Source organism: Branchiostoma lanceolatum, chromosome 6, assembly GCF_035083965.1.
Source record: "Branchiostoma lanceolatum isolate klBraLanc5 chromosome 6, klBraLanc5.hap2, whole genome shotgun sequence".
Taxonomy (NCBI): domain Eukaryota; kingdom Metazoa; phylum Chordata; class Leptocardii; order Amphioxiformes; family Branchiostomatidae; genus Branchiostoma; species Branchiostoma lanceolatum.
In genome coordinates this window covers 19692595-19716304 of record NC_089727.1, presented here as the reverse complement: position 1 = coordinate 19716304, position 23710 = coordinate 19692595, and the positions used below count along the sequence as shown (strand labels likewise).

The following is a 23710-nucleotide window of genomic DNA, read 5'->3' as shown; positions in this document are numbered from 1 at the left end:
AGACATTGATGATTTGAAAATTCATACTTAGGCTACACCAAGTAATTTTTATGGATGACGTCCGTGCGCGCATAGATTTCGGTCTGTTCCCAGAAAAAACAAAACAAGAAATTCCTTTTCCTGTAACTATGACCAAAGAGTTCCTTTTTGATATACTATGTTTCTGAAGGCCTACAAAACGAATGGGATATGGAAAGGAACAGGACAGGACAACAACTGCTGTTCAACTTCAACTGATTTATTCAAATCATTGCTGTTTTCATGATGAATAAAAGAATTGTTAGTTGTTACACTGTGTTCTCTTATTCAATTTGTGTCCTAACATGTGTCGTCGACTATTATATTTCAAATCTAGGCATCTTGTTTTTTTCGGCCCCTCTTGTTGTTTTTTCGCACTCTCGCATTAGATTTAGGGTCTCCAAAGGACGTCATCCATAAAAATTACTCCGTGTAGCCTTACAGATTGAATAAAAGAAAGGTCAGAAAGATATACTGAAGGAGTAAGCATTCGTGTATAGCTTTACTCTATGCATTTTCACTTATAAGTCGTTGTGACCTTAAAAATACAACTTTGAAAAAGTTTAAATTGACCAGTACTAGTATCACTGTGACATTAGTAAGAAAAACTGTAAAAAAAGTTTTTATAATAAGCGATTCTCTTTTCGTAAAAACTTGTCATTAGTAATTAACATAATAGGTACTTATTTCCAACCCACAAAAACTTTGTTATCCTTGTTATAAGTACATTGTACAAAGTTTCTCCCTGATGTCTATTCTCTGTAACCTATGCATTATTCTCATGTTTTACTGATTGCTTGCACAATATTGATCGATGCATGTAATACTGTAAAAAAGGGAAATATTGGCAGGGATTTAATTTTGGGGTTGGGAGAAAGTATCTGCGGTGGCTATGAGTAAAAGTAGGGCGGAAACAAGCGCTAGGTGAGTAGAAGACATTTTGATAACAGTGGTTTCGTGAAGAAGACACGGAAAAAAACATGGACATGAATACACTGTAAACATTTCCTCTTATACAGTATACTCAAAAGTCAATGCAGCAAAGTTTTGTTTGTGATTGTGTGTATATCTGAGTGTGTGTGTTGATGTATGTACATGTGCGTGTGAGTGTATGTGTGTTTGTTTGCACGTGTATGTGTGTGTGTGTGTTTAAGTGCATGTGTATGTGTGTGTGTGTGTGTTTGCACGTGTATGTGTGTGAGTGTGTGTGTCATGTATGTGTTTGTGTGTGGGTATGTGTGATGATGATGTGTGTGTGTGAGAAAGAGAGTGGGTGTGACTGTGTGTGTGTGTGTGTGTGTGTGTGTGTGTGTGTGTGTGTGTGTGTGTGTGTGTGTGTGAGAGAAAGAGAAACAGTGTGTGTGTGTGCGCTTGACTTTGTGTGACTGTCTGTGCGACTGCAAGAGTCCCAAAGCATCTGCCATCTCCGACTGCTAAGTTCTTACTTCATGATTAGTCCACAATAGTTTATAGCATGAATTAACTAAACTAAATTCAGTATTTGTTCAAGACCATTTTGCCGCCATTTTGTCTGTATGCCAGCATACATGTATACACAGATAACACAATGACACCACTGCATGGTTTTCCAAAGCATGTAGCTGGCTAGTTAAGGTCCATTTGGTCCACAACTGTTGTTGACTTTTCATTGATTCTTTCCCTGACAATTCTTAAAGGCAACCCAAGCAATATTAGGGCCCGAGAATCGGCTTTTGAAAGTCAATTTATTTAGTCATTTCTATATATTATCAGTTCCAACAAATTACTATCACAATGTATAGTGACATCCATGATGCAAAAACATGACTTCAGTGTAATGTGAGAACTCACTGAAAATCATCACCGGGGTTTTTGTAGGCTGGCAAAACTAAGGGGATCATCATATGGCATGTTTTTGCACGGTTTGAAAATGCTCAAAGTATGTAGTTTTATCGCAAATGTGCTAGGCAGTGTTAGTAAATCTAAATGTCTCTACAATAAAGACTTCATCATTTTTTTTATTTCCATTTATTGGTCCCTGATATTGCTTTGGTTGCCTTTAACATCAAACCAAAAGTCCATCTGCCCATCTTTGGGAGAGAATGTAACACGATAGACTAGTCTGGAATCTGGCGAAACTTGAACCGGTTCTTCCATGAAGAACACCCCCTGTCTGATGTGGGGGTCCCACTGCGGACTACCGCCAGTGTAGGGGGCACGGGGTCCGGTGCTGACAGTGTGGCGGCCGTCGCCTAGGAGGTCGTAGTTCATCCATAGGGCCACCGCATTGCAGGAGCCAGAACTGGAAACACAAAAGGGGAGGGAGTTTGAATTGTGTGCTACAACTGTGGTAAAACTTACTACAAAAAAAGAATTATCTGTCAAGAAGTCCAGGAAGATTAGCAGTGTGCTCGAGAATGGATTTTCTAAATAAAGTCTCAAAGAGGGGAGAATAAATTGGATGTTACAACTCACTGTACCAAAACTGGGGACACAAATGCAGAGAAAGTTCAAATTTTGTGCTATAACCAGATGCAAAAACTGGGGGTACAACATGTAAAGGGAGTCACTCAGAATAAATTGGATGCTATGATGATTATTGTACCAAAACAAGGGACACAAATGTGGAGGAAATTTATTTCTGTGCTACGATTGCACCAAAACTGGGGGTATACTGTACAAAATTGGATGTTATACTTGTACCAAAACTGGGGGCCCAAATGTGGAGGGAGGTACAATTATGTTCTAAAACCAGTCAAAGCTGGGGGTTCAAAATGCAGATGGAGGTCAAACGTGGTTGCAACATCGTTGCAAACAATGGGGACACAAACATGTTAGGAGATCGAATTTATATTATGCACAACCATAATTTGTCATAAAAGATGGGGGCACATGTACAATTTAGTCATGTACATTGTACAATCAGTATAGAGGGAGGTTAAATTGGGTGCTATAATTATGATGCTGAATCATAATGCCAAAAGAGGGAAGGAGTTTAAGTTAAGTGCTACATCTGTACCAGATGTAGGACTGTACAAATGTGGAAAGAGGTTGAATTGGGTGCTACAACTGACAAAACTGGGTACAGAAATTTGGAAAGAGGTGCAACTGGTAGCCTGACTAAATTGCACTCCTAGCAGCCGGCCCGATTGTAACCGCCCCCTGAGCAGGCCAGGGATCATTTACCTTTTGATGGATTACGATGATATTTGGTATGTGGGCAGCTGTTGGGAAGCCGAAATTCAGAGTCAATTTTGGGCCCCCTGGTATGTGACCTTGGTACTGCAGCAGAAAATCCATTTTTGTATCTTTTGACCTGGACGTGGTATGGTCTTGATTTTTTGGTGGCAGATAGCTTGTGATGTAATGAAGATTTGGTGTAGGTTTGGGCCCTCTTGCAGCTTGCTCTGGAACTGCAGGGGCGTTATTGTGAAAATCATCTAAGGAGAATAACTGAACAAAGGAACGACGGATTTCCATGATATTTAGTATGCAGGTAGCTTAGACAGAGATGTACATAATAAAGTGCAAATTATACTTATTGGGACCTAATTTGCATAACTAATGAGGAAAACCTGTTTTTGAAATGTTTTCCATAATAAGACTCAAATACATGTAAGATATGTAGTTTATGGGAAGTGAAACATCAACAGATATCAATCATGCAAATGCATGTACATTCCTCATTTGCATAATTAATGCAAAACGCGATAATTCATCTAAGTGGTAAATGATAGGTCTGTCAATATCGCGACATGTGTTCATGACCAAGTATATATTATGTAAATGTGTAAGTCATTTGCATAAACAGAATAGTTCATGGAGATATGAGGTCACGGAACTCTTGTTTGTTTAATGTTTTATTTGTTTAGGCCACACCAATTTAATTTCTTGGTTAACGGAATTTAAAAAAACTGCTACATTGGAAAATCAACATGAAAACAGAATCTCAGAGGAAAGTTACTTTGTACTTTGGTGCACTCAGTTTCTGGGGGTGAACAGGGTCAGGTGCAAGTTTTCACCACCTTCTGCTTTAATGATGTCCTCGTGCTAAATTTTTTACATAAAAATCTGTTAACCAAGAAATTAAATTGGTGTGGCCTTGATATACCCATCCATCTATATTGACTGTGAATGTGACTTCATACCAAGTGAAGGGAATTTCTCCACTGGCCACCATGTTTTCAGTGGGAACAGGCTGCGTGAGGTCAAAGTTCAGCAGCGTGACGGGGTCGCTCACCCCCACCCCGGGGTACTCCCATAGGGGGTGGGGCTCCACACGCTCGTCTGTCTGGTTAGAATGGTCCTAGGGAAAACAAGAGAGACATCAGATATGGATCAAGGTCTCATTCCTGTATTACTATGAGTGGGTATCCTAAAGGAGTCCGTGCCCCAAAAAATGAAAGGCTGCATGAACGTGTGTTTATATCGTGGGAAATTTCCTTTTAACCTGATCTCAAGCGTCAAACTGATGAAAGCTTGTTTGTAACGGAAGAAATTAACAGGTAAAGTTTGGCAGCCGCGCGAGGTCGGATGTCCACAGCCGGACATTGGCGGTAATTTGGTCGATCGCATTCAGCTGGAAAGTGCCTTTAGGGGGTGTAGCTAAGTGCAGTTTGTAATTGCCATAAAAAGGTTTTGGTGCATTTCCAATAGCTTCATTACGAACGCGCCCATGTAAAACACGTTTTATAACATGTAAGCCTATGGGACGAAAAAACTCATGAATGAGACCTTAAGTATTGCTGAACTAAATACACTGTACTTCATGTTAGATTCAATTCAAGAGTCCATATATGTATCTAAAATCTATTGAAATGTCACAGTTGAACACTGAATAACATTCAATTTTCAAACTTAAAATCATCAACTTGGGCTTATATTGTACATCAATATTGCACTTTAGGAATGAAAAGATGGATGCATGATATTGCAAACATAATTAAAACATTCAATCATTATATTACATGTACACACACTATTCCACATTTGTTTGAACCTAATTTGTTTATTCATGTTAAGAAGCTCAAATCAGCCTGCAGGTCGTTTTTCATTGAGGTCAAGAGAGAAGAGGTAATGGTGACACACAATGTAAAGTGTTCACAGGGTGTGATTTGTGTTTCGTTCTACAGGTCAGGAAAGTGATTACAACATTTTGTTTGTATGTTTGTTTGTATTGCATACCCGGTAAACCGCAGAACGCAAGGCGTAACACACCAGGCGTAACACACCAGGTTTGTACTGAAAAGTACAAGCTGCATATCCGGACAGATCTATATGATACACACACACCGGGAATTCGAAGGACCCCTACTCTTATCGATAAGTGTGTTGGGTTCTTTAACGTGCTTGTGGTGTGGCTCTCCTCAAACACGGGACCTCCATTTAACTTCCTATCCGAGGGACGTCCCTAACCAAAGCTAGGTACGCATTTTCACCTGAGTTAAGTGGGGAAATTCGTGCTGAGGACCCAGGATTCGAACCCGGTATCTCTGGGTTCTGGGACCTGAACACCATGCCACTATGCCATCGCGACACCACCACAACAGTGTTAACCCAAGACCTATTTCTGGTTACACGGCCCAACAATTCAGCCCCTAGCTTTGAAGAGAGTACTAGTCTAAGACAATTTTGAATATCACCGAGCACTAGCTATGCCATAACCTTAAAGGCATCCAGAGCATTTTATGAGGCTTGAAACTTGAATAAAAAAACTCCAATATCTAGTCATCCCTACAAATAATTAGTTTCAATAACACAATACCATTACATATCGACATTAAAGGAGCAAAGCTAAGATGTCGTTGTGTGGTGAGAACTGATAAAAAATCCAAGCCTTAATAGACTGATCCAGACTGTCCATCACAATTAACAGTTCGACCAATGAGAGAGTGACTGCCTGTCCGTCAAATATCTGCATCTTTATGTTTTGATATTGCATTTCTCGTAGGTGGGCGGGGCAATTGTATCAGTCTATTTACACTAGGCGCGTGAAACTAAAATATCACCATGTTGCTTATTTTTGTGCCGCTTTTAAGTACTTTTGATAAGAAATTCGCTCGCAAATGTGGTAAACAGTGGCATTAGATGTAATTCATAAAGATTACAGCAACTAGAATATTTCCAGTTCTCAAGCCTCATAAAATGCTCTTGGTGCCTTTAAGTTTGTTTTGCTCATGGGCGCTGCTCTGGAATTCCTAAAATATCACCAGTTGCTTAAAATTAGCAGAACACGTACTGTATTCAAATGAACATGGGAACCTGACTACTGACACGTGTATTATGAAATCAAATTTCTCGGGATCATTTTGTTTTCATTTTTTTCACATCATCATTTCAAAACAAACATTTAGTACGTGATAAACATGTACACAGTAACATGTTATTACAGGAGCCATACCCACTGGCTTTTTTTAGGGTGTGCTCCCTAGGACTTTTTGGACAGGGGTGTTTCAACCCCCCTGGATTTTCTGTGCTAGGGTTTTTTCCCTAGGACTTGTGAGAAGGGTGTCTTCCCTCGGTTTCTGTTTGATTTTTGTATTTGCTAGTTGTCTAAAAGCTAATGGTTATTTTTGATTTTATATTAAGACTGACTTACATTTTTGACGTACTATCATGTTTCTTTTCTCTTGCACCATAACTTATTTACGATCTGTACGAGACGTTCTTCCCTATTGATATGCAAATTTGCAGTTATTTTACGTTCAGTTAATCCACTGATTGACTTCAGTATTATTATTTGATTTCTGGATAAACATTTACATAATAATAAGAATAATCTGAAATGAAGATGAAACAAAGCCATCAGAAAGGACAGACTTCACCCCCTTACCCATACTGCTTTGCAACCCTTCCAGTCCCAAGGACCCAAAAAATATCAACGGTGAGGAAGTATGTATCGCAACGCTGCATTGTACATGTAAAAACCCAAAGGGGCGAGTACGCCGCTCCCGGGATTAGAACCCGCGCCAATCCCGATCTGCACGGCTTGCGGGAACTCAACGCGCTAACCACTAGGCTAAATGGTACGGACCAGTTAGACTGGTCAGTTAGTGGAGGTTGATCCCCACTGTTACATTACTCCCCCTTTTCTTTTCAGACTTGTCCCAAGTCTCCGAGTACGGCATTCCCTGTGTGATCTGATCGTTACTCACAGGGCCGGTGTGGGAACCACTGTAAAAACCTAAAGGGGCAAGAATGCCGCTCCCGGGATTAGAACCCCGCGCCAATCCCGCAGACACAAACAATAATCGGAGACAATCAGACCTGCATATGCTTCAAAGACAAATTCAGACACGATCTGGTTTCATCATAGGAGTGATTATGCTCATAAACCGTCTATGTCATCGCGCATGTTTGTATATTATAAAATGCATTTTTTGAATGACATTTGCCGAACCCGGGGGAGGCAGGTGCTTGATTACAATCTGATTTACGACAGATATTATTAACCACAAAATAAGTGTTGTTTTTCTCGGTATTTTACTCAAGTGGGGAATAGCCACCCACATTGTACAGCAATATTTGGAAACGTTTGACGGCATGTGCATGGGCGCCAGGACGCCCGTGGGAAGTGAATACCTGTGAATATCCTGTGGCACCGGTTGGGGTTTGGAGAATGTCGTTTGAACACGATCAGACGTGTTCGACGACATATACAGTTTGTGAGCAAAATGATGAAGTCTGTTTGTAATTGGTTCGAATTTGTCTATTTAGGAGAAGAAAATTTTGGGAAGCCTTGGGCCTGACTTCGGGACAGCATGAGGGCTCTCTCTTTCCTTTGTCGCAGGACGGAAATTTGCTTGTTGGGACAGAAAAAAATGTCACCCTGTCCGTCACAAAAATGGGAACTTCATGACATTTAACTGTGATGAAATGCATTTTTGTAGGCTCAAAATATTAAAAGGATTTAACAACGATAATCAAAACGTTGGATCTCAAAGAATGAGTGGGACAGAAACAAATTTAAAGCTGGAGACTGCTCTGGACAACACACTTGACCTTGGGACTGACCTTGACCATCTGGTCCATGACGCTGATGTCGAACCCCTCCACGGTCCCAACGGGAGCCCGCAACTTCCACAAGTCCTCAAACTCCATTGCTACACCAACCAGTGAAGCCTGCGCAGGCAGTACAACAGCGCCCTCATGCAGTTTTGGACGGAGTCGCGTGCAGACGTACCAGAAGTAGAGACTGTGCCATGGCAGGAGGCTGGAGGTGTAGTACGGTTCCGCAATCACCATGGCAACCTGGGGGCAGAATAGGGTGAGGGAGGAACTTTTCTTCAGGATTGAAATTATTCACAGCCTGGACATGTGGACATGACATTATAACATAATCTGCTTGTTAAATACATTTTGTTTAATATTGTTGTTCAGTTTACGTTTAACGCTACCATACATAAATAAATAAAAGGTCTTACTTTTCAACACTCATTTAGTGTGTTTTTTTTTCTTGGAAAAAATTGGAAGGGGAACCATTGCAAGCATTTTCCTCTTCCACGGTGTGGAGTTTCAAGTCAAAATGGGGCATTTCAAGGCTTCCTGGGGGTAAAATTACTGTCAGACAGGTCGCAGTTGAAGACTGTGGCAACATGTGATCTAGTTTATAATAATAACATCCCTGGTCAATCAGAATTTTATTGTCAAATAGTCAGCTTCCCAGGATAAGGGGGTGCATGGCATGGTCATGGGGGCACAGCGCCCTTGTCCCCCTGTTGAGGTTAAGCCATGCTGAGTGAGTGATTACCACCAATCGTTAAGTCCAAGACACAATTGCGGACAGGACTGCCCACCTTCAACAACTGGTGGCCTTGTCTGTTCCCTTATGTACTGTGCTCACATCTGATCAAACTATATTGTGGGCGTAATCTCTAAACTACGTGTGGCATATCACAGCGCTCAGAAATAAATGATTGGCGTGAGTAGATCAGTCTAGTACTATAGATATATAGTTGGTAACAACGGACTCAATACATTTGATGCCAGATTTCAGAAACTGTCGTACTTTTTCGTTTCCCGTCTGCTCTGCTGCAAGAGTGTCAAAATCTGAAGACACTCATATATTCTGAGCCATTTCACTACAGTATCTTCTGGAGACACTAATAAATAAAAGTATGTTAACCTTGTTTTTAAAAGGTCATGTATAAGTTAGGTCATAGGACTGGTATATTGTTTTGTATTTTTACGTAGTCCTTCTTCTCTGTATATTGCATTATATGGGCCAGGTGCCTGAAATAAAGTTGAAATTGAAATTAAATTGTAATGGTTTTAGTGTAATGGCCAATAATCGAAAGGTCCTGGGTTCAAACCCCTGACATGCCCCTTCGCAAGCCTATGTTAAGCTACATAATATCATTTCACACAAATTAAGCGTACAATTTTCTTTTCCTTGGTTCTAAAAAATAACCTGCTGCCTAATTAGTAACTCTGTAGCCAATTATAGAGAATAAGGTGTCAACACTCAGATACTTCAGTGTGCTAAATGTTATATCAAGCAGGAATCATTAAAGCAGAGGACAGGGAGGAAAGCATGAACATTTATATTCACTCTATAAAATAGAGCACACCAAGGCATAAATTGGTTCCTCAGGATTTATTTTCGTATATGTTATATATTGTGTATTATGAAAGGCTTTTCAAGCTACTTTTGGTATTCAAAAAGGCAACAAATTAATTTAAAAGTTTTGTGACCTTTCATGACTTTTCCATTTTGAAAATTAGGGCTGGCCATAGACAATATCTTACAAACCTGTTGGCATACAGCTCTTAGTTAACCCATTATGAACTATGAAATGTAGATTCATTCTACTATATGATTCAAAATTAGATTAAATGGATCTTAAAACAAATTGTCATTAAATGATAACCAGTCCTGACTAATGTACTACTCTGTTCACCGAGGCATAATTTCGACCTCAGGATTTGTTTTTATTATACACTCAGGTTTTCCAGTTATTAGTAGAATTAGATGAATCTTAAAACAAATTATCGTTAAATCATAACGTTACCTGACTTGTACTCGTTTATTCAATGGACAGCTTGATTCATGGGTCATTCACCCTTCATCATTTACGACAAAGGCTTTATATGATTATAATATTCAACACTTCAGCGAAACGTCTGAAAATACTAAATACCACTTCCCAGTGGCATCTCTTTTATCCAAGCCCTCAGCCCTTGAGAGTAAATACATGGCACACATGTAGGACAGGGAGGGGATATCAAAGGGATTCTTTCTCTATATTGCGGTTGTGTGGGAGACTCATTTCTGGATACCATACACAGCTTGAATATGATTATAAGGACTAGCCTTGTGCCTAGGGTTGTTGCTTTAGAATCTACAGGTTCTGCGTTCAAATCCCTAGCAAGCCCCCAATATTGTGCCATTTTGGAAACTTAAGGTACTTTACACAGATACACCTATATTTTACGACTCAGGTGAAAATGATCTTTGGTTAGGGATGTCCCCACCACAATGCTTAATGGTGCATCAACCACAAGAGAAGTTGATTCTGGCAAAGAAGCCCCTAACTTTATTCTGCCTTAAGTTTGTTGATTTAGAGAAGGCATGCAGGTACAGTCAATCCTGGTTCCAACAGTTATGGGGGCAACATTAATCCTAATATAAAACTTTATTTTATGATCCACTGCTCACCAAGCCACGTGAACTATCTGAATATCGTGATCTCAAAGAAGTGTGGATTGCTCATTCCTTTGCAAAGACCAAAGACTGGAGTTCGACAGCCAAAAATTTGACTATTCTAAAGTTTGTGTTAGAAATTGCACTTTAACCTTGCCTAATTAGGAAGATTTCTACCAAGTTGAACACAGATAAACGTTCAAACTACCGGTAACCAGTGAAGGGACTGAGGGAAAATGCATTATGGTTGGGGAGGGGTTACTCCAGACAAATGAGTTGATTTACCGGATGACTGGTATATTGTACTTGTAAGTCACAGTGGCTTTTTACCTCCATGAAAAATGGAGAATGATATAGTTTTGAGAGCATGTGTGTGTGTGTTTTTGTTTCTGACTTTTTGTAGTCAGCATAATTACTAATAAAAGAACCTCTTGGTGTATTGTGACGATATTTGGTACATGTATGTGGGTAGGTGATGAGAAGACAAAGGTCAAGGTCGATTTTGGCCCCCTGGTATGTGAACTTGGTACTGCAGCAGAACTTCCGTTTTTTGTATCTTTTGACCTGCAGCTATGGTCTTGATTTATTTGTGGCAGATACATGTAGCTTAGAGATATGTAAGGAAGAAGTGGTGTAGGTTTGGGCCTCCTAGCAGCTTGTACTGGAACTGCAGGGGTGTTTTTTATGTATGTGCATGTAATAGAAAGCTGCAATGATCAAAGAATGATAGAACCACACACATAAGGATAACATTAAAATATCATTTTGTATTCAATTCAGCTGCCCTGTACACAAACTGTACAAACATCTTCATATTTGCAAGGAGGTTAAAATAAGACTCCCCCTTGATATTTGCACATCATATACACCTTTATGATACAACTCACAAGAAATGTCCACAGTTTATAAACTCCATATTGTTGTTATGTTAAGCTAAAGCAAATTTCAACAAGCCGTCAAATGTGGTCTTAAATTTGGGTAGATTTATATATATTTTTTTTTAAAGCACAAAAAGTGCTTCTAATTTTGCTATGATGTGAAGATTTCTACATGATCCAGTTTGTACTTTGTACAATTATATTAGAATCAATGACATTTACCTTCATTTGTATGTCATCAATTTTGGTTGTTGATTTAAGTATTAATGTCCACTGAATGTTCATGTGCTGTCCTTAATCTCAAGCTGCCCATTAGCTGTGTTGTACAGCATGTGAGACAACCTAAATCTCAGACTGTCCATCAGCTGTTTTGTACAGCATGTGAGATGTGCTGTCCTAACTCTAAGGCTGTCAATCAGTGTTTGTACAGATATGCTGTGACAGTCCTAACTCTCAGGCTATCCATCAGCTATATATGCTGTACAGCATGTGAGATGTGCTGTCCTAACTCTTAGGCTGTCCACCAGCTGTGTTGTACAGCATTTCAGATGTGCTGTCCTAACTCTAAGGCTGTCCATCAGCTGTGTTGCAGAGCATGTAAGATGTGCTGTCCTAACTCTCAGGCTGTCCATGAGCTGTGTTGTACAGCTTCTCTGCACCAGCGTGCTGTGAACGACTCCTGTACAGCATCCCACTTACACTTGGAATCTCCTGTCCCTCGTCCACTCCATAAGGACCCCTGCTGTCTCTCATTGATGGGTGGCCTCTCTCATAGTCTGGTTTGATGTTGGCCCGTGTCGGCAGTGATTGGCCCCCTGATTGGTTGACTGCTTGTTTGACGTTTGTTGCCGATTGGCCAGTGGCATTTGTCAGTGACGTATAACCATGGACTCTCTCAAAGTTTGGTTTGATGTTGGCCTGTGTTGGCAGTGACTGGCCCTCTGATTGGTTGACTTGTTGTTTGACGTTTGTTGACCATCTGCCAGTGGTATTTGTCAGTGACGTATAACCATGGACTCTTTCAAAGTTTGGTTTGATGTTGGCCTGTGTTGGTAGTGACTGGCCCTCTGATTGGTTGACTGGTTGTTTGACGTTTGTTGACCATTGGCCAGTGGCATTTGTCAGTGACGTATAACCATTGCCTCTCTCAAAGTTTGGTTTGATGTTTGCCAGTGTTGGCAGTGATTGGCCTTCTGATTGGATGACTGGTTGTTTGACGTTTGTTGCCCGTTGGTTAGTGTTATTTGTCAGTGACGTATAACCATGGCCTCTTTCAAAGTTTGGTTTGATGTTGGCCTGTGTTGGCAGTGACTGGCCCTCTGATTGGATGACTGGTTGTTTGACGTTTGTTGCCCGTTGGTTAGTGTTATTTGTCAGTGACGTATAACCTGCCCTTGTACAGCCTTGACTGTTGCTTGGGTCAGCCTTGACTATTGCTTTTGGCTGGATCTTAGAGTCATCACCTTGCTCTGGGTTATCAGGGAAGGTTTTAGTATATGGCTGAAGCTGTGGCCCTGGGTCTTCATCGTGGGTCACTGCATATGGCTGTAGCTGTGGCCCTGGGTCTTCATCGTGGGTCACTGCATATGGCTGAAGCTGTGGCCCTGGGTCTTCATCGTGGGTCACTGCATACGGCTGAAGCTGTGGCCCTGGGTCTTCATCTTGGGTCACTGCATATGGCTGAAGCTGTGGCCCTGGGTCTTCATCGTGGGTCACTGCATATGGCTGAAGCTGTGGCCCTGGGTCTTCATCGTGGGTCACTGCATATGGCTGAAGCTGTGGCCTTGGGTCTTCATCGTGGGTCACTGCATATGGCTGAAGCTGTGGCCCTGGGTCTTCATCGTGGGTCACTGCATACGGCTGAAGCTGTGGCCCTGGGTCTTCATCAGAGGTCATGGAGTGTGCCTGAAGCTGTGGACCTTGGTCTTCATTGATGGTAGTCGTTGCGTACGGTGCAAGCTTGCCGTTTTTCCCTTTCCCTGACACATCCATGTATGACACAGCGTACGGCTCAATGTCATCATTGTCCTCTAGATCTGATGCCTTGATGTGAGCAAAGGAAGTCGTTGCGTAGGGCGCAAGCTTGCCATTTTTCCCTTTCCCTGACACATCCATGTAGGACACAGCGTACGGCTCAATGTCATCATTGTCCTCTAGATCTGATGCCTTGATGTGAGCAAAGGAAGTCGTTGCGTACGGCGCAAGCTTGCCGTTTTTCCCTTTCCCCGACACATCCATGTATGACACAGCATACGGCTCAATGTCATCATTATCCTCTAGATCTGATGCCTTGATGTGAGCAAAGGAAGTCGTTGCGTACGGCGCAAGCTTGCCGTTTTTCCCTTTCCCTGACACATCCATGTATGATACAGCATACGGCTCAATGTCATCATTGTCCTCTAGATCTGATGCCTTGATGTGAGCAAAGGAAGTCTTTGCGTACGGCGCAAGCTTGCCATTTTTCCCTTTCCCTGACACATCCATGTATGACACAGCATACGGCTCAATGTCATCATTGTCCTCTGCTGTCTGGTCCTGAGCAGGTGTTGGCCGTCTGGCCGTGGCTCTGTCTGAAGCTCGCAGTCCAGCCGAGGTTGAGTAGACAACAGCGTACGGCTCAATCTTATCGCTTCCATCTGTGTCAGCAGGTGCGTTGTGACCGGCCAAACCTGTGCCACGACAGCGGTTGTACAAGTAGGCAACAACCACCGATGCCCACACAAGGAGGACGGGCGCAACGATGGCAATGATGATGGCATTGACATGGCGGCTGTCATCATCCTCAGGGATGATTGGGCTGTCAAGGCGAGTGACGTCGTTGATCCCTGTCGTATACTCAGAGCCTGGCAGGTTGCTAGTGTCCGGCATCTCTGTGGGAATGGTGTAGTTGTACAGACTGGTTTTGATACGAGGAGCTGTTGTGATGGACGTGATACCATGTCGTGACCCTTCCGTGACGGTCTGACAGACATCCTTCCCCATGGTGGTGAGGAGAGTTCCGTGCAGGTCAGCAGGTGATGCACACTCCAGGATGTTCTGAGCAGAAATCTGGTCCAGGTCTGGTAGGTTGCAGATGAACCACATCAGATTCCCATCACAGTTCAGCTCGTTGCCCGTTATCACGACACGCAACTTCTGGTTTTGCCTTAGACGCAGGACTTGGCTGTCGATCGTGGTGATATGGTTTGATACCAGGCTGGCAATCGCCAGTGCTTTAGGCGGCAGGAGTGCATCAACGGGCACGGAATGCAGGCGGTTCTGGGTCAAATGCAGCCTGGAAAGGCGAGGCAGGCGACGGAACGCATGCTGGGATATGACAGAGATGGCGTTCTTTTGAAGGTACAAGGTTGCCACCTTCTCAAGCCCAAGGAAGGTGTCAGGTTCTGAGAATGAAAAAAAGAGAACACATCGTCACGTTTATCTTCAAGTTGATAAAAGTACTATGACAGCAACAGGGAAAGATTAAAAAACTCATCACTGGAGGTCACATCAGTTATTTGTAGGTGACAGACACTTCTCTTCTTCACAAGTTCCGAAGAGAACTCCACTTCTTGTCTACTCACAGATAATACAATACAAGTAGGATAGTCGCGACACCGTTACGATAGTCGCGACACCGTTACGGCGGTCGGACATTTATTGGCTCCTCATCAGATCAGTCATGCCACTGACAGAAAGTTGGTAACCGCACGTATATAACAGGAGAGTAACAGAACGGATAACTCCGACATTACAGTTAATGGCATATTCAGGATTTCCTTAGTCTATTATAACTTCAATGGACGTGGTTACAACGGTAGATAAGGGATGAACAAGTAGGTAAGCTCGTAGTACACATTTTCTATGTCAGAAGTCTGTTCAAGTGCAGATCAGCCAATCTTCTTGAGGTCTAGTTTTGGAGACTTGTCATCTACGTAAAGCCTCTGTCACACTTGTGCGCACAAACAGGCCCGCATGAGCCACGCATCAACATGTCGTTAGTTCAGGCCAAGCCTGCAGTCAAAAGCAATTTCGTTGGCTCAATAACAAGGCTGCACAACGGTGGGTCAAAGTAGAACAACTTCTTCCCTGCAACTCCACATAACCCAACAATTGCTACCGCGGAACCCACGCGCACCTAAACATACGCGCAAGTGTGACAGGGCCCTAAGGCCTACTTGAGGCCGACTATCGCTGCGAGCGGGCTACCCAACCCTAACTCCCCGGTGCCTGCCGGGAAGGGGGAGGTACGATTTATCCATGCTCTGTCCAGCCTAAGAGTGTTTACTCACTCTGATAAAACTGTGTATCACAAATGAGAGAGGTATAATTAAGAACGCAAGTGCTCTGATAAGGAGATCTACAATACAATAGGTACAGTGATTTTAACAAGGTAAAGTTACAGCCCAAGTACGGCCAACCACTGGCAATACAGAAGTACTAGTACAGTACCGAGGAATAACTTCAACGTTAGACTAAGTATATTCCTCACAAGGCAACTCTAGTATGTTATCTAAGAAGCTAAAGACAGCCAGTCTGTTGCCCGAGGGTGGGAGGGTGGGGGTTAACACGTCCAACCGCCAGGGGTGGTGAACGACGAATGAAGGGAAGGGGGGGAACATCTGGGATTGATAAGGGGAGGAGAGGATCACTAACACTGTGATCCGACAAGAACTGGTATTTTCCGCCATGTCAGTGCTGTGACATAATCTTTGAATTACTTTTTTTATAGAGGCTACCCAGTGGGCAACCTCAACTAAAGGCTTAGCATACATGTAGGCTACACCATAGAGCCACGGCTTGAATCTCAAGCTCTGTGAATTTTGATAGTCTTATAAGTTTTCAATAAATGTTTAACTAATAGTATGTTTAGTTAAAGGCGTCCAGAGCATTTTATGAGGCTTGAGACTTGAATAAAAAAACCTCAAATTTCTAGTCATTCCTACACATAGTAAGTTTCAATAACACTATACCATCACATATCGACATTAAAGGAGCAAAGATACAATGTCGTTGTTGTGTGGTGAGAACTGTACAAAATCCAAGCCCTAATAGACATTTAGCGGTTCTACCAATGAGAGAGTGACGGCATGCATTTTTATGTTTTAATTTTGCATTTCTACGTTTTGATGGAGGTGGGCGGGGCTATGGTATCGGTCTATTTAGTACACAAGGCGTGTGAAACTAAAAGATCATCAGGTACCAGTTCTTATGTTTGTGCCGCTTTTGAGCACTTTTGATAAGAAATCCACACGCAAATGTGGTAAACAATTTGTCAATTTCATAAAGATTACAGCAACTAGAATATTTCCAGTTTTCAAGCCTCATAAATTGCTCTGGGTGCCTTTAACATACAATACACACTCAGTTGAATATTGTTTATGGTAAAAAAAAATGTACACACAGAGGGAAAATATTTGGAGGAAGAATCCATTAAACAGCCTACTAGTAAGTGTGCCAAAGGGGTCTGTTATAATTTTTTTGTCTCATTCATTGCATTCTGCCATCTCTATTAACGGTATTAACTGAAGGGGAGTTAAAACATAAAAAGTTGGCAATGTTTAATTTGAAACACATCAAAATATTCCACAAAACCAGCATTTCACGTATTACTAACTAGTAAGCAAAATCGATTAGAACACCAAATGAATGCAGTGGGCAGGCAATATCGGATTGCTGAAAACCAGTGGCTGTGGATGAATTCAACAAAATATGAAAGGAAAAGAAAGATATTTTGAACTTTGTGCATAAAAATGAACTGTAATAAAGAATGATGCATGAAGTAATGTTCGCGGTGATTTTAAGTTTGCGGTTTCCGCGGAAACACTTAACGGCAAACTTCAAACCGCGCAAAAAGCCGTTAAATCGTGTGACTGTAGTGCTACTATTGTTTCAAGCGCGAATTCAAAACCACCGCAAACACTCCATTTTCTCCCTCCCTCAAAATCAAATCCCCGCAAAAATTTCTGCATGTATACAGTATACCGTAGTACTTACCCCTCCTTTTTTTTACAATTTTAGTCAACTGCCTTGATGAGAAAATTCTGAACCACAGTATTTCATCACTACATTATAATTATGCAATTAATAATTGGTAATTAATTTGTCCGTCCCTGCACATTTGGTCAGACCAAGATCATTGGGACCTGGGCTTTGTGACCTACTTTCTTTCCAAAACAAGAATGATTTTACTATGTATTGCTGTCATGCAATACCAGTACTATTCTAAAGTGTGTCCTGATATCAATAATGATAACTGAAAAGAAAATCTTTCTTACCCTCAACGATTCACTTGTGGAATGAACTGCCCTCTAATGTCCAAACATCGCTTACGATCAACACTTATAAAAAGGAACTGGACTCACATTTTAACAGACCGACTAAATACCCTCACTTCTCTCACGGCCAAAGACATTCAGTAGTTCATCTTACAAGACTTCGTTTAAATTTCAGTCAGTTAAACCACCACCTATTTCTACACCATTGTATAGATTGTCCTACATATAAATGTGGTCATTTTAGTGAAACAATCGAACATTATCTCTTACATTGTAAACTTTATACCACGCAAAGAAGTACTATGTTAATATCCCTTTCCAACGTAACTGACCTTCAACTACTTAACGACAGTTCATTATGTTCTCTTCTGTTACGCGGTTCCACGTCACTCTCATACTTACAAAACTGTAACATACTCGATATAGTTCATACTTACATCCATTGTACAGGCAGATTCATTTAATGATAGATACCAACTTGTACTGTCTATTGTTATTTTCCTTTTATCCATTTTGTATTTATGCATGTCATTATGTCTCTTTGTTTACTCTATGTGTTGAGTAAAAGGCTTCAAATAAGCAATCGCTTCCTGCCTAATACTCAGTAAACATATACAAATAAAGTAATAAAACAAAATAATGATAATTTGAACATACCAAGGCTTGAGATGCGGTTGTCAGCGAGGCTGAGGGTTTGCACCAATGGGAGACCTCGGAAAGCCCCCGGCTGCACAATGGATACGTTTGACTCGTGGATGCGAATGTCCGTCACTTCCGCGCTGTTGGGGAAAGCCCGCTCCCGAATCGTAGAAGACCGGAGATGCTTGATGAAGATGGATACCGTGGCTTTGTCGAAGTCGGTCGGTATTGCGTCAAGACACACGGGGAAGCTGTACGTTCCTCCGTAACCAACCCAGCTGCAGGCGGACCCCTCCCAGTTTTCATCTGGACAGCGGCAGACGACTTGCGTTTCCCCTCTTATCGTTCTAGAACTACAGCTATCCGGGCATCGAAGAGCTTTAGATGCACGGAGCACTGTTGCCGACGCAAGCAGCAGATGACAAGACACCAAGAGTAACGAGTAAAGCAGTACCGTGTTTTGCACCATCTTGCCGATTTGTCTGTCACTGCAAAATTGTACAATTTGGGTCTTACATGGACGTAGCCCAACGTATAATGTCTACCTTCATACATAATTCAGAAGCGCTACTTTAATATACATTTTGTATGTTTGCGATTGTCGCACTCTGAGTCACGTGCCAAAGAATTTTCTTTTTGATGGGATTGGCTGGTACTTTTCATTTAAAAACATATGGTGCTAGAAAAATGTCCAAGTCATTTCATTCATTCATTTGATATTTATTCATACAGGGAAATATACACTCAGGCAACAAGCCTGTTTTTCAGGTATCCCTGATATTAAAATCTACATGGTAAAAACACAAGAAGCCTTGAGCCTGAGTGTACAGAATTAAAGGCAGGGGTGTCCCCATGACCTGTCCTTCCGTCCCAGGATGGAAATTTGCTTGTTAAGACGGAAAAAAATTCAACCCTGTCCGTCGAAAAAATATAAATTTCATGACCTAAAACCAATGAAAATGTATTTTGAAAGCTTAGAATAACAGATTCAACGTTGAAAATCAAAAACATGGGTCCCAAACAATGAATGGGACGGAAAAATTTTTAAAGCTGGAGACAGCCTTGATTAAAGGTAATGTTCAATTCTAAATTTTGATCCTACTTGTTTGTTTGTTTGATCCTTTGTTTATTCATGATAAGCTCAAACCGGCACTTCTTTGCATTGACAGACTGAGTGTGTTTAATATGGTTTTCTCCAGTCGGATAAGTTGTTGACCAAAATATGATAACGAACAAAGATATAACTCATTTTTCTACATTGTTAAACCACACTTTAACCCTGCATACATATCTCAGGGCCTTAAGTGTGGTTCAACACAGTGGCATTGAATGACCAAATGGTTAGGTTGGGTAATAGGAGATTGAAAAGTTACGGGTTTAATTCCCGGTCTTCCTTGCTAGACGTTGTGTCCTGGGACAAGGCACTTTACAGAGTCTGACTTTCCTCACTCCACCCAGGTGTAAAAATGGGTGCCTAACTTCGGTTAGTAACTAAAAGGCAGTGGAAGGGGAGGGAGGGCTCCGCCTTCCAATGCCGTGCCCTAGACATATAGATTATACAACACGGTGTAATCTGTAAAGCCCGAGGTACTGGTCTGACCCCGGGTTGTACCGTATGTGCCTAAGGCCAGAGGGCGATGCGGAATACACCGTATTGTATATTATCTTTTGTGTCATACCCACTCAAAAAAACCCACACAACTAGCACATTTCGCATTCGGCAGTTGAGAGAGCTTTGTGTCCTCAAAAAAAAAATTGTCAGTAACAACATTGATTCCAACGTCCAAATCCGGTATTCAAATTTTTGACAGTGGTGCAAACACAAATATTCTATGGAAGCCCGTGTGATACATGTAAAAGTAGAACCATGTGTGATTACAAAACCAAAGTTATTGCCCGGTCCGGAACACCCGTATGGAACGTTATACCTGCCCAGGTATGAATTATGTTATTTAGTGTGATACTCACCTTTTTGTCTATAAGTGCAGCTTCTAAGTCTTCCTCTGAACCCTGAACCACGTGAACTTTGTCCTGGAGATTGTTTGCTTCTATCAACTGGCCAAAAATAGAGAGGAGACATAACATGCAATAAAAACTGTTGGAACGTAAAAAGATGTCATGGCAACGGTGGTCTCTGTTAACGTTTTCGTTTTTAGCCCACATGCAAATAAGGACCTCGCATAAATCATATCAGTCGATCACCTTCTATACCAAAATAACACAAGTTGTCCAATGTATGAAAATCTTGTTTTCACAAAAAAAGATATCGTACCATTTCCTAATAAATTATGTAAATGTGGCCCTCTATGCAAGATTTGTGTCTAATAGTGGCCACATTTACTTAACTTCCAAATGGTGCAAAAATGAAATCCCCATCATTTAGCACTATGGATTTATAGTATTTTGTCATTAATTATGCAAATCAAGTATCAGTTTGCATAATCCATATCTATTGATATTTGTCTCTTTCTCAGCTACATATGTCATGTGTTTGAGGGTCCTATAATAGAATTCAGCTGATTCATTAACTGTCCTCATTAATTATGCAAATCAGATAAGGATTTGCATAATTGGCAAATGATTATGTAAATCATCACTTAAGCTATCTACACACCAAAAATTATGATGATCCGTCATCCCCTTCTTGCGTTATTTTCTTTCAAAGTTTGAGTCAAAATCAGCTCCTGCAGTTCCAAAAAAAGCCGCTAGGGGGTCCAAATCTACAGGACATATTTTCCTAACAAAGAGATATCCACCACTTAAAAATCATGACTATAGCATGTTCAGAAGACGAGATTTAAAAAGTGAAACTTCCCCTGCAGTACCTAGAAAGTCGCTAGGGGGCCCAAAATCCAATCATTACAAAGTCTCCCACAGACCTACCCACCTACAAAATATGAAGACAATACATCCAAGCATTCTTGAGTTATCGTCCCATGGACTTTCACATTCCTGTACAATTCCTAGAATTCTTACAATCTGCACACAATATAGTAAAAATTTGGCTCGCCCCTAAGGCGTCGCCAAAAAGCACTTGAAGAGAACGAGTGACATCGTGAACTTTTATGCACATACCTATATGGTATAGATTATATATCTAATTAAAAGTCCTGATAGAATAAGGTATTGTGTGTTAACGTTATATCCTGAATTACAAAATGTATGTATGTTTTTCTTCATCATACAACCATGACAAAGCATTTAAACATAAACTTTTATGCACATATCTATATGGTATACATTACATATCTAATTAAAAGTCCTGATAGAATATGATATTGGGTGTTATATCCTGAATTACAAAATGTATGTATTTACATTCTTCATACACCCATGACAAAGATTTCAAAACAAACAAACAAACAAAACACAAAAGTACACTTCTTACCTTGTGTGTAACTCTTGAGCCAAGGTCCGAACTCTCTAATGCAAAAACCTGCAAGAAAAAAGTTCCGTCTTTTACCATTCAATTAGTACTTTATAATAGGCAAGTCTCTTGAGAATCTTACAGGTACATGAAAAAATTGTTAACAGTAATATTTTTGGCCACACCTCTAGAGCGGAGGTCTTTTATGTCATTGTTACCATCCACCAGGATAAGCTATTTGCGTGAGACTCAAGATGGATTTTCAGTACTTGCTAAATTTTCAATAATAATTGCAGGCTGGCATAATAACTAAATCCAGTTCCCAAGCCCATAAAAGCTCAACTGTCAGTCATCATGATGTTGGAGGCTGTGTTGGCTTGTTTCTATGGTGACAAAGAACCCTGAGCTCCTATTGGACTGATTTTTTTTCACAGTGATAAAGAATCCTGAGCTCCTATTGGGCTGATTCTTACAGTGATAAAGAACCCTGAGCTCCTACTGGACTGGTCTTCATAGTGCTAAAGAACCCTGAGCTCCTACTGGACTGGTTTTCATGGTGATAAAGAATCCTGAGCTCCTATTGGACTGATTTTTATAGTGATTTTATAAGAATCCTGAGCTCCTATTGGGCTGATTTTCATAGTGATTAAGGATCATGAGTTCCTATTGGGCTAATTTTCAGTGATAAAGAATCTTGAGCTCCTATTGGACTGATTTTCATAGTGATAAAGAATCCTGAGCTCCTATTGGATTGATTTTCATAGTCACTGTGATAAAGAATCCTGAGCTCCTAATGATACCTCCTACCCTACCCTAACTTACCATTCCAGACCTATAACAGTACATGATCCTGTCCTTAGTGCTGAAATGTGATCCTACCCTACCACTCCTATTATAGTACATGGTCCTGTCCTTAGTGCTGAAATGTGATCCTACCCTACCACTCCTATTACAGTACATGGTCCTGTCCTTAGCGCTGAAATGTGATCCTACCTACCACTCCTATTACAGTACATGGTCCTGTCCTTAGTGCTGAAATGTGATCCTACCCTACCACTCCTATCACTGTACATGGTCCTGTCCTTAGCGCTGAAATGTGATCCTACCCTACCACCCCTGCTACAGTACATGGTCCTGTCGTAAGTGCTGGAATGTGATCCCACCCTACCACCCCTATTACAGTACATGGTCCTGTCCTTAGTGCTAAATTGTAATCCTACCCTTCCACTCATATTACAGCACATGGTCCTGTCCTTAGTGCTGAAATGTGATCCTACCCTACCACTCCAATTATAGTACATGGTCCTGTCCTTAGTGCTGAAATGTGATCCTACCCGACCACTCCTATTACAGTACATGGTCCTGTCCTTAGTACTGAAATATGATCCTACCCTACCACTCCTGCTACAGTACATGGTCCTGTCCTTATTGCTGAAATGTTATCCTACCCTACCACTCCCTTAACAGTACATGGTCCTGTCCTTAGTGCTAAAATGTGATCCTACCCTACCACTCCTATTACAGTACATGGTCCTGTCATTAGTGCTGAAATGTGATCCTACCCTACCACTCCTATTACAGTACATGGTCCTGTCCTTAGTGCTGAAATGTGATCCTACCCTACCACTCCTATTACAGTACATGGTCCTGTCCTTAGTGCTGAAATGTGATCCTACCCTACCACTCCTATTACAGTACATGGTCCTGTCCTTAGTGCTAAAATGGGATCCTTCCTACAACTCCTATTACAGTACATGGTCCTGTCCTTAGTGCTGAAATGTGATCCTACCCTACCACTCCTATTATAGTACATGGTCCTGTCCTTAGTGCTGGAATGTGATCCTACCCTACCACTCCTATTACAGTACATGGTCTGTCCTTAGTGCTGAAATGTGATCCAACCCTACTACTCCTATTACAGTTCATGGTC

The 23710-nt window shown here is 41.3% G+C and overlaps 1 protein-coding gene across 1 annotated transcript; it reads right to left on the bottom strand.

The window, feature by feature from the left end:
- Window positions 1–1299: 1299 nt before the first annotated feature.
- LOC136436966 (protein arginine N-methyltransferase 7-like) lies at window positions 1300–21889 on the bottom strand. The gene is made up of 5 exons (XM_066431390.1): window positions 21802–21889; window positions 20382–20468; window positions 8011–8247; window positions 4146–4303; window positions 1300–2299 (listed from the first exon to the last, which is right to left on the bottom strand). The coding sequence occupies exons 1-5, from the start codon at window positions 21877–21879 to the stop codon at window positions 2026–2028; spliced, it is 834 nt and encodes a 277-aa protein (XP_066287487.1). The 5' UTR covers window positions 21880–21889; the 3' UTR covers window positions 1300–2025.
- Between the last annotated feature and the right edge of the window lie 1821 nt (window positions 21890–23710).

What these genes read in the sequence shown, in the direction of transcription:
- LOC136436966 (XM_066431390.1), bottom strand. Translation starts at nt 21,879, where the DNA reads ATGGTAAAAGACGGAACTTTTTTCTTGCAGGTTTTTGCATTAGAGAGT. An exon ending in TCATGGACCAGATGGTCAAG is followed by an intron (nt 4,304 to 8,010) that starts GTCAGTCCCAAG and finishes TGTTTTCCCTAG; the next exon opens with GACCATTCTAACCAGACAGA. An exon ending in GGAGAAATTCCCTTCACTTG is followed by an intron (nt 2,300 to 4,145) that starts GTATGAAGTCAC and finishes TTGTGTTTCCAG; the next exon opens with TTCTGGCTCCTGCAATGCGG.